The 12,388-nt window shown below is 42.7% G+C and overlaps 1 protein-coding gene across 1 annotated transcript in view; it reads left to right on the top strand.

Annotated features, from left to right (window-relative positions):
* LOC144790850 (maestro heat-like repeat-containing protein family member 2A) overlaps positions 1 to 12,388 on the top strand; it is a 93,470-nt gene that overhangs the window by 22,829 nt on the left and 58,253 nt on the right. Inside the window, exons 7-8 of the mRNA XM_078665515.1 lie at positions 6,868 to 6,975; positions 8,814 to 8,934. Of these exons, the coding sequence (XP_078521641.1) occupies positions 6,868 to 6,975; positions 8,814 to 8,934 (229 nt within the window). The remainder of the gene's footprint in view (positions 1 to 6,867; positions 6,976 to 8,813; positions 8,935 to 12,388) is intronic.

Raw genomic sequence — 12,388 nt, 5'->3', positions numbered from 1 at the left:
ACTTCCTACATCAGTGGCCACAGTGATAACGGATGCATCCACTCTAGGGTGGGGTGCTCATCTGGGGGACCTTGAGGTCAAAGGGCTTTGGTCTCCAGAGGAAAGGTTGCTTCATATCAACCTTCTAGAATTGCGGGCGATACGTTTGGCGCTCAAGGCCTTCCTCCCTTCCCTTCGCGGTCAGTCAGTTCAAGTCCTGACGGACAACACGACCACGATGTGGTACATCAACAAACAGGGAGGAGTAGGGTCGTAGTGTCTCTGCAGAGAGGCTCTGTGTCTCTGGTCCTGGGTTCAGGACCATCAGATTTGTCTGATGGCAAATCATCTGGTCGGAGTTCTGAACGTTCGTGCAGACAGTCTCAGTCGGCAGTTTTCTGCCGACCACGAGTGGAGGCTTCACCCGGAGGTGGTTCACGACATCTTTCAGATGTGGGGGACTCCTCAGGTGGACCTGTTCGCCACTCGCGAGAATGCTCACTGCCTGTCATTCTGCAGTCTCCAATTTCCGATGCAAGGAGCTTTGGGGGATGCTTTTCAGTTGAGTTGGAAAAATCAACTCCTTTACGCGTTTCCTCCCATACCCTTGATTCCTCGGGTTCTGAGGAAAATTCGCCAGGACCGGGCCCAAGTCATATTGGTCGCCCCGGATTGGCCAAGAAGGATGTGGTACACAGACCTTCTCCACCTTTCCTCTCACCCGCCGCTCCGTCTCCCTCACAGGGCAGACCTCCTCTCTCAGATGGAGTGGCAGGTTCTACACCCCCACCTCCAGACATTACACCTTCATGCCTGGAGATTGAACGGGGCAACTTGAATTCCTATTCTCTCCCTCACGATGTGGTGGATGTCATTCTTTCTGCCAGGCGTGACTCCACTAAGTCCATTTATTCGTATAGGTGGTCTAAATTTGTCTCTTGGTGTAGGGAGAGAGATGTTGACCCTTTGAAGGCTCATTTGTCTGACATTTTGCAGTTTGCTCTTTCTTTGGCGCAGCAAGGGTTTGCTGTTGCCACGGTCAAGGGGTATCTTTCGGCTTTGTCGGCTTTTTTCTGTTTGCCGGATCAGCCTTCTCTTTTTAAGTCTCCAGTGGTTTTAAGATTTTTGAAGGGACTCACTAATAGATTCCCTCCTACTCCTTTTGTTGTTCCTCATTGGGATTTGAATCTTGTGTTGACCTTTTTGATGGGTTCCCCCTTTGAACCTTTACACAAGTGTCTCTTGAGGCTTTTGTCTTTCAAGACGGTCTTCTTAGTAGCAATCACCTCGGCAAGGAGGGTGAGTGAGCTTCGGGCTCTTAGTTCCAAATCCCCATTCCTGACCATTCATGCTGAAAGACTGGTTCTTAGGACCAGGGCTGCTTTTCTGCCTAAGGTGGTAACTCCCTTCCATCTAGGACAATCCATTACCCTTCCTACCTTCTATCCTCCCTCTCACCCGTCTAAGGAGGAAGAGAGACTACACCGTCCGGACCCCAAGAGGGCGGTGTCTTTTTATCTGGACAGAACTAAAGACTTCCGGATGGATGACCAGCTGTTTATTGGTTTTGCTGGCTGCAAGAAGGGCAGAGCGGTGCACAAGCGCACACTTTCCAGGTGGATAATCCTGTGCATCAAGATTTGCTACTCCCTGGTGGGTAAGGACCCTCCTGAGGGTATTAGAGCACATTCAACTAGAGCAAAGTCTGCAACATCTGCTTTGTCTAGAGGTGTTCCTGTTGAGGACATTTGCAGGGCTGCGACTTGGGCCTCCCTCCACACTTTCGCGAAGCATTACTGCTTGGATTTCGAGGTGAGGAGGGACGGCCACTTCGTGCGCTCTGTTCTCCAAGATTTCCTGGTATAGCAGAGTGGTCACCCTCCTCCGGGAGTGGGGACTGCTGTGGGACTCTATTCACAAGGTGAGGAATCCACACAGCAGATGTATCTATCAGAAGAACAAGTTACTTTCCTTCGGTAACGCTTTTTCTGGTAGATACAATATCTGCCTGTGGATTCCTCACATGCCCACCCGCCTCCCCGTTGTCCACTCTGCTATACCTGGTTTTATTGTTTGTATATATTTTGGGTTTTGATGCCTTTGCTATGCACTGTGTGCTATTTTGGTTTGTATGTACTGTGTACATTGTATATATGCATATTTGCTGTCGTTGGTCCGTCCGGGTGCCTCGAAGGCACGGAAAAAAGGGCGGAACTGACGTCATCACGCCGACGTGGGGCTAATAAGGAGTCGGTGACATCAGACGGAGTCGCGCGCGATGCCGTGCTCCTGTGACGTCGTCCACGTCGGCGTGCTACGAAGAAAAAATTCCGAATGTTGCTGACGCAAGGGGGATATTCACAAGGTGAGGAATCCAGAGGCAGATATTGTATCTACCAGAAAAAGCGTTACCGAAGGTAAGTAACTTGTTCTTCTGTTACATATCCCGCATTATCGTTGAAATGCCTAACAGGGCAAACTACCAAATCCTACACAAAGTAGCACAAACATACTTCAAATCAGTATTTCATATCAACACTGCCTCCCAAAAATGCAGTTCCCGGTTTTGTCTTATTGAGTGTAAGAAGTACCATAATGTAGCAAATCCTTCCCCATCAAGCAGCAAGGGGAGGGCTCATGGGGCATCACAATCTTTGTAGTGAGCAAGAGAGACTACCTTTTGGTGCCAGAGGTGCAATGTCTCAGATGTAGTGCCCAGTGCATCAGAACCTTCAATATTATAAGTAAGTCCACCGGTATTTTGACTGTGTTGGAACTGGGGTTACCAGCTCCCCGAGGGTAGCATGGCACGAGCGGGTAGGCATCCGAAAGCTTATGTGTAAAGCGACCATTCAGCACACGCAACCACTGAGACAGTAAAAATGGGCACGCAATGAGTGACGCCACTCCAGTTAGTTTGTATAAAAATTAGATAACTTTTATAACGAGCAGATTCAGGGAAATCAAGAATTGCAGTATCAATATCTTCTTAGTTCTCCTTCAGAATACATAGGTTTCAACATCTTGTAATAAGTAATCAGATGAATAAATATTAAATATCAGATAAATATTAAATATTAGATAATATTGCGTAAAAGATAACCACAGGCCTGACCTCGAGCTGGCTTCTTATTAGCTCCTGTAAGGAATACATCACAAAAGCAACCAAATAACATTGCATCATATTAGTTCTGTAGGCATATTACCCACTTCTCACCAAGCAAGAGTGAGTGTTTCACAGCAGTAAACATGAAAATAAATAACTGTAGGCTAGAAAGAACATTCCCCTTAAGCAGTTGTAGAACTTCCTATGTAGCCAATGTAAAACATTTCATTAGGCCAGAATTACCTATCTCATCAAGTAAGAGTAAACATTTCCTTTAATCAGGAAGAACATTTCATTAGGCCTTAGATAACAGGGCAAATCATTCCTCAGGCAAGATCAAACCTTTTCATCTGGCCAGGGTGAACCATGTGTAAGGTTAGGGCAAGCAATTCCTTATAGAACTATAGGCTTTCCTGAAACATGGCATTGGGTAGGAATAAACATTTCCCTCTGCAGGAATAAAAGTTTCAAGGAAACTCAGGCAACCTGTGAAAATGTGCATTTCGCTAAGCATATAATTTGGCTATGCATATCAAATATTTCTTCAAAGGTTGGGAAACAGCTCATTATGCAAAGCTAACATCTTATCAGGCAAGCCAACCCTTCTCTAGGTAAAAATAACCATATCAGTAGGCGTAACCCAACATCCCACCTCCTAAGCATAGGTAAGAAAAACATCTTTGTAAACTGGAATAAGCATTCCCATTTCAGCAGTTAAGCAACCATTCTGTCAGGTAAATACCCCTTCGAAAGGCAAAACATTTCATTAGGCATGGATAAATCATTGAACCCGCAGGGGATTTCTCCTTGCGAAACTCAGTCCCTGCTAAGAGGCCATCTGGCTAAAACAATTCCCCAGCAAGGGTCTACCTCCTCCTCAGACCAGTCACCAAATGAAGGATGTGGGGGGTTCTGTCTAAGTCAATAAGGGCTACTGCCCAGTTCTGAGGGGGCCTTCAGTGAATAATTAGGGCCAACGGGGCCCTTCAGCAGAGTTCCCCGGGGGAGGGGCGGCTCCAGGGACTCCTCCTTGCTCCTCGGAGGTCCCGCTTCTGTGCCGGCTCTTCGCCCTCCCCACCGGGCTTTACCTTACTCTTCGGCCCTCTGAGGCCTCACGCGGCTTGAGGATCACTCTTGACCCCTCCCGGAGTTTGCGCCGGCTGGTGAGGGCTCTCGCTCTCCTCAGACAGCCCTCCGGTGCTGGCAGGCTGTCCCCGGGCCTTCCCTGGCTTTCCGGCCCGGGAACCACTAGGAAGAAGGCTGGTGGAGGGGCCCACCCTCAGCGGCGAATCATGGAGCGGCTCCCGGGGGCGGGACAACAGCAGCCAATGGCTGCTCGGCTTCAGGAGGGGGGTGCGGCCAATGACGCGGCCGGGCACCCCCTGGCATGTGAGGCTGGGAAGCGGCTTCACCGGGCCTAGCGCGGCCCCCACCGAAGTAGCAGCGGCCCCCTCCTGGCACCGGGGGCCGCCGAGGGGGGCAACAACAGCGGCACCGGCGCCACAAAGCGAACGCCGGGCCTCAACTGCAGGTACAAGGCCTTGTGAGCCCACTTGGCCACGGCGGTGAAGCGGCGGCGGCCCTCTCCTGGCACCGAGGGCCGCCGAGGGGGCACAAAAAGGCGCCGAGGCTACCGCACCGGAGTGGTAAGTGAGGCAGCCACTTTCAGAGCGGAACGGCGCAGGACAATAATAGCGCCTCGGGGCAATTTCTCAGCAGAGTTAGCGCTTGGGCGGGGGCAATTTCTAACCCTGGGCGTAGTTCGCGTAGTCGCACTCCGCGAAGCTACGCGAAGACGCACTTGCACTCCGCGAGCTACGCGTAGCTCCGCGGACATGCGTAGTTGCTTGCTAGACCCGTTCGCGCGCCGTTTTTCGTCTTCGGGAGCGCGGTGCGCGTGTTCGGGGCGCTGCCTGCATGCTCGAGATAGCTAGCGCGCTAAGTTACTCAAGAGGTTTGTCCCGCCCGCTTGCGTTCTCTTATTTCCTGTTCCGGGTCACAAGTAACGTGTTCGCGTTGTGTTAGACATGTTCGGGAACTCATCTTCTCGTTCGCACTGCCAAAGTGCGTGATCGCGTCAACTTTAAGTTTTTTTTTTTTTTTTTTGCTAACAAAAATGGTAATTTATTATGGTTTTAACTTGCTCGCGAGTTATTCTGTGCAAGAATGCAGGTTCTGCGTGTTCGGGAACTCTATCTTACCAACAAGCATCCTCGCGCATCCTTATGACGCTATCGCGCGTCCAAATGACGTTATCGCGTTCGCACAGTCGCACGGGATTGTGCGAGAGTGTTTCCAAACATGGTGGCACACGCGACCAGGAAAAAGCGAACGCAGAACGAAGGAAAGCCATTGCCGCGCACGCGATAATGTTATTCAGCGCGCGACAACTACGCTACGCACCGGATCGCGGAGTAATCGACAGCTACGCGTTCTCCGCGGAATGCGGAGTTGCCGAAACTCCGCTAGCTCCGCGAACGGAGCGTAGTTCTTCGCCCAGGGTTAGCAATTTCACAGCGCTTAGAGGCACAACAATTCTGGCAGTCCAGAGCACTTCTCAGGGGCACCATAGGAGAGCGCTGATTAGGCAGGACAGTCAGTAATTCAGGCCCAGCGCGGCCCGGCACACAGCAAGGGGACACTTTACAGACAAATTCTGTCAGCTGAGGCAACTTAAGCAGTTCAGGAGAACCAACAGGACAGGCCACACGACAGTGGCAAACCAGGTGGCGTCAGGGAGCGCAGGGAGCGATACAGCGCCAATACCTGGTTGTCTTCTCAAAAGTCCTGTGGTGATTTGGTTTCTTCTTGGTGCTTTATATTTCTGCGCCCTTGTAAATAGCAGTCTCTGGGTTCCTTGAAGGGGGGAATGTTGGAGTTGATGGCTGAAATCAAGTCTCCTCAGCCAGTTCCCTTCAAGTGGTCCCGGGGTTCCCCTTCCACCGGGCCAGGTCAGGGGGCAAGTTCAGGGTCCCTCAACACTTGGTAGGCAGCACCTAGGCCCTGTCTCTACCAGTGTCATAGGTCCCTGTCTAGGCCCCATTGCCTAAAACTCCTGCGTAGGTTCTCCCCACAGGTCTGTGCTCCCTCAGTCTGACAGTAAAGTTTCCCTCCCTTTCCTTTTATAGTGCCAGTAGACAGTTGGCAGTGGCAGTTGGTGCCACCTCACCTGTTCCAGAAGGTTCCAGGAGGTTCCACCATTATGGCTATGGACAGGCTGGCAGGCTAGTATTGATACATTGTTTGGAGGGTTCCAGCCAGCTCCTGGCTACTAGAATGCGCCCATAAAGACCGCGCTGCAGTAGCAGGGATCAGTGGCAGCCATGTTAGGGGAAGTGGGCACCTGCACCTTAACATTACTTTAACATTACGCAGGGCATCTCCACTACACAAGGCCTATACCCTTTTATTACAATGGGGGACATCCTAAATTAGGGAAGCAAAAAGCGAAAAATTTCTGGGAAAAGGGCCAAGTCCCACAGACTGTATATGAATGCTATACACTTCTCCGCCAAATGACCATATACTTTTATTCTCTGTAGAGCGGAGCATGGGTGCATAACCTCATTTATACATTTTTATTTACATGTTTGCGGCTAGTGGTTTTAATTTCACATTTGAATTTAAGCCAAGAGGTTCTCTCTGTGCTTACAACCTTGATTTGAAAATTGTGATGTTTTCACTCTCAAATCTCTTGAACCTCCATGAGGAGAGAAAACACAGTGAAAATGATGTGAAAATATAGGTTACTTTACTTCTCTTGCTTTTCCACATTTTCACAGGGCACTAGTCACATGGATCCTGAATCTGGTGTTGAAGAAGAGACCATCCACATCCAAATCTCTCAGCTCCTCAATAAAATTGCATTACGCCATAAAAATACTGACGAGGTAAGTGAGTAGGATTTGAAATAAGGTGGGTCAATAAACTAGAAGTGTACAAAATATAAACTGCAGAATGTCCAAAGACTCCTCAATTCCCAGGTTATCTTCATTATCCTCTATCCTCTAACTCACATAATAGCATGTTTTAGTAAAGCTCTCTCTGCTACAGGTTTGTATGTGGGAAATATGCACATAGTAATCTGAACCATGAATGCATGTTTAAAATGCATTCCTTTTCCACCCAAGTCGTTACCATGATTTGCCTTCGGGAAAGCACTGGAATTTGGAATAGTATTTACTATTCCAACTCCAGTCTGAGCAACTGTAGGGAAAGAGTTGGACTTAAAGTACAACATTAGTCCAACAATGCTTTCCTTCAGGGAAGTGGTTGTATTGGCTTGCTTGATAAAGGAATGCATTGAAAAGACACATTAGGGCACGTACAGCAATTACGAGTCTTGCAGGGCAATGTGTTGGGATCTTAAATACCTTAAAAACATCTTGTCTTCCTGCCAGAAGCTGCCAGAAAGACAGTAGTCAAGTCTTTAATCATGTTGAGACTGTATTACTGCATTGTTCTGTATCTCGGAGTGTCACAGACATGATGAAGAAGACGACAGTGGGTGCAGAATATGGCAGCTTGGCTGCTATTTCATCTGCCTAGACACTCACCATCAGCCCCAGCTCTACCAATGCTGCTCTGACTTCCGTTAAGGCATTGGGTATATTTCAAAGCCATGTGCTATTGTCACAAGATTCTCAATCATAAAGGCCCTAAATATCTTCACCTCTGATCACACCTTATCTTCCTAAAAGAAATCTGAGATCAGCTGATGCCTCTCTTGCATCTATCCCCAGAATCAAAAGTGCTCACATTGGAGGCCATTTCTTCAACTACTTGGCAGGCAAGATGTGGAACTCCCTACCACTTTGGCTTAGGCAAGAAAAATCTGAAATACGATATCGCAAGAATTTAAAAACATGTTTTTTCACGCTAACTTAGATTACGGGAAAACATATTCTTACTCTGTATAATAGGACTGATACCCCAGCTGGGACACGCAGCTGAAGCAGCTATGTGCTTTATAAATCTCATTATCATTATTATTATTATTAGTGGTTTGGACCAAGTTGTTAAGGCACAGCGTGATTTGAAACGTGATGTAAAGTCTGTTTCCTCTGCTGCAGGGATAGAGGTCTGCTGTCCCATGCAGTCCTCATTCCCAGCATTTCCGGCATTCATAGAAGATTGCCGAATCCTACCTCATTTTTTTTAATGAGGCAGGAGGTTTTCCAAATTATTCTAAATAGCCACTTTTAAACGAGATTGAATGGCACATCAGTCACATTGCAAAACATAGCTACTTAATCTGCATCACCTATTTGCTACTTGCCCGATGGTACATCAAGCACCAATATTTCATATCAACAGGGTCGTTCATTCCCAGCCATAGCTTTGCACACTCTGGCACATTTATAAAGATAGTTCTGTTTTGTGATTGTTATGAGGATAACAGCAGATAATGAGATAATTTACAAAGCAGCTCACTCACAGGGTTTTTGGAGAATAAATGTTGCACTCATTCTCTGCAAATAATTGCTCGGATATAGAATCACGGAGTGTAGCATTGAACAGGGTTGGTGCTACATCAGTGTAATACCAGCAATCTGTCTTGGACCCCATCAGCAAGGAATGGTATCAGGAAGGGGATAATTCAAATGTAGCCCCATCTCGAGAAGACCCACCAGAATCCCTCCCACCGGCTATGACTGTTTATCTGTGGGAATGCAGCCTTATTAAATGCTAATGATACTAATAACACATTCGCTGCTCTTTCTTGTAGGGATTTTGGAAAGAGATTTTGAGCTACATGCTGGAAGATGACTATACTTCATCTGTGCCAGCACTGTGCCAGATGCTACTTGTTGTAGATAAGAAAGCAAGCATCAACTTTCATGAATGTGGTGAGTCTTAAGCATCCTACTCATTGACACAGTGGGATCTACCATTGAAGGTGGTTAATGCTTCCTCCTCAGCTCCCCAGATCACCTCTTACTTTGTCATGATCAGGCATGAGTTGAAGAACCAGTCCATTAGCTCAGGATGTTATGGTTGAGTTACTATAGAATGTGGGTGTCAATATTTCAAATAACATTTGTTGCTCTCCTTTTAGAGATATATGTGTCTGTGCTGATGTTGCTGCTCGCTGTGAGCCTTATTCACAAGGCATTAACTAATTGCTGTGCCTCAAGCCACTTGGCTGTGCCACGCTGCGTTAATTCCGAAGCACCGGGATGCTTCATATCTACAATGATATAATGGATCCCTTTGCTCTCCCAGTGCTGGTGCATAATTAGCTGCCATGCACCTATGGGATCACTGACATAATATCGACGTCACAAATATCGAGATACACAAATATCGAGTGAAAAATATCGAGTGACAAAATATCGACTCCCTATCTACAAACAGGTAAGTACCAAAATATCGACTCCAAAATATCGACTTACAAAACTATAGACTGTCAAAATATCGATTTTTTTAAATGTCTTAAAATTAAGTTAAAACTAATATAGTAATAAATATATTTAATATAAACTTAGAAATAATTATTTTAAAATTTTAATTTTAATAACTAATTTCTATAATTAAAAAAATTATATCACCAAAAATAATACATATATATATATATATATATATATATATATATATATATATATATATAAACATATTATTAAATAAACATATATAACATTTTTAGCGTAGCATAGAAAATGGTTAAACAAATTTGTAACAACTATAGTGAGTTCAACATTAGCAAAAGTGTTGGATAGCGTAGAGGTAAAATTTACTATTCCCACTCCAGTGGGTGCAACATTAGGGAAAGCGCTGGATAGCGTAGGGGTTTAAATTACTATTCTCACTCCAGGGATGTATGACGTTACAACGCATACTTTTACAACACCTACCATTACATCAAAACTTTTACAACACAAAAACTTTTACAACTCATACATTTACAACGCATATACCTTTACAACGCATACCATTACAACGTAAGTATTGGTAAGTATATATATTTTTTTAATATAAATTAATTTAAAATATTATAATATAATTTAATTTTATTTAATTTTATTTAATTAATTTAATTTAAATGTAATTTTACTTTATTTTCACAAAGTACCCCTGTACCCCAAAAACCCTAAACTGACCCTGAACTCTAAAAATACCCCTTTACCCAAAAACTGAAAACTGACCCTGAACCCTAAAAATACCCCTTTACCCCAGAAACTGAAAACTGACCCTGAACCCTAAAAATACCCCTTAACCCAAAACCTGAAAACTGACCCTGAACCCTACAAATACCCCTTTACCCAAAAACTGAAAACTGACCCTGAACCCTAAAAATACCCCTTTACCCAAAAACTGAAAACTGACCCTGAACCCTAAAAATACCCCTTTACCCCAAAAACTGAAAACTGACTATGAACCCTAAAAATACCCCTTTACCCAAAAACCGAAAACTGCCCCTGAACCCTAAAAATACCCTTTTACCCCAGAAACTGAAAACTGCCCCTGAACCCTAAAAATACCCCTTTACCCAAAAACTGAAAACTGACCATGAACTCTAAAAATACCCCTTTACCCAAAAACTGAAAACTGACCCTGAACCCTAAAAATACCCCTTTACCCAAAAACTGAAAACTGACCCTGAACGCTAAAAATACCCCTATACCCAAAAACCCAAACATATAACATTTTAAAAATATTTATATACTTAGCAATACTTACGTTGTAATGGTATGCGTTGTAAAGGTATCTGCGTTGTAAAAACATGCTTTGTAAATGTATGCGTTGTAAAAGTGTTTGCGTTGTAAAAGTTTCGTTGTAATAGTAGTGCATAGTAAAAGTTGCGTTGTAAACGTTGCATACCCACTCCAGTGGGTGCAACAGTAGTGAAAGTGTTGTATAGCCTAGGGGTTAAAATTACTATTCCAACTTCAGAGAGTGCAATAATAGGGAAAGTAAATACTTCACAAATAGATATAAATAACATAAATAGTAATACCAATTACAAATAAATAAAATATTTTACTTGTGTATAAAAAATATTAAATATTTATTTATAAATACAAAATAAAATTATTTAATTATAAAAATTGCCTACTCATACTAATTAATTACCTATTAACAATAAATTAATTTACAATTTAAAAATTAATAAATTAATTTTAATTACCAATTATATTTTAATTAATTACCTATTAAAAATTAATTAACAATTAATTCAAAATAAATACCAATAATTTAAATGACATATTTAATTAATAAGAATTAAATTATTTCCCACCCTATTCCCCTATAAACCCACAACCTGCTACAGAAAATAAATGAATGAAATTAACATATTTATCAATTAATCAATTAAAATTATTTACCAATCATATTTTAATTAATTACCAATTATTATTTAATTAACAATGTATTCCAAATAATTAAGAATAAATAAATTAACATATTTAATTAATTATAATTAAATTACTTCCCACCCTATTCCCCTATAAACCCACAACCCGCTACAGAAAATAATTTAATAAAATTAACATATTTATCAATTAATCAATTATAATTAATTACCAATTATATTTTAATTAATTACCAATTAATACATAATTAACAATGAATTATAAGTAAATATCAATAAATAAATTAACATATTTAATTAATTATAATTAAATTACTTCCCACCCTATTCCCCTATAAACCCACAACCCGCTACAGAAAATAAATTACTAAAATTAAAATATTTATCAATTAATCAATTATAATTATTTACCAATTATATTTTAATTAATTACCAATTAATAATTAATTAACAATTAATTCTAAATAAATATCAATAAATAAATTAACATATTTAATTAATTAGAATTAAATTACTTTCCACCCTATTCCCCTATAAACCCACAACCCGCTACAGACTTATATTACACAAAAAATAAAAATTATTATTACCTTACCTTAAATTCGATATTTTTGTTGGCTATATTATGTCTAGTCGATATTATGTCCATTCTATATTTTTGATTCGATATTATGTCCATTCTATTCGATAATATTTTTCTCTAGTCAATATTTTTGTTGTCTATATTATGTCTAGTCGATATTATGTCCATTCTATATTTTTTACTCGATATTCTGTCCAGTCGAAATTAAAGACTCGATATTATGACTGCACACCGCACCTATGAAGGCACCCTTGTACCATGGTGCAAGGGTGGCTGCGTCACAGGGATGATTGTTTGTGTGCAGTAAGGCATATCTTTGTTTTTATGCAGTTAGGCATACCTTTGTGCACAAAAACAATCACAATAGGTAATTTCCTCTTCCTAAATATGCTGCAGTAGGCAGTAC

This window comes from Lissotriton helveticus, chromosome 11, assembly GCF_964261635.1.
Source record: "Lissotriton helveticus chromosome 11, aLisHel1.1, whole genome shotgun sequence".
In the NCBI taxonomy this organism is placed as follows: Eukaryota; Metazoa; Chordata; class Amphibia; order Caudata; family Salamandridae; genus Lissotriton; species Lissotriton helveticus.
Note: the sequence above shows the minus strand (reverse complement) of the source record. Positions and strands in the feature narration are given on the sequence as shown.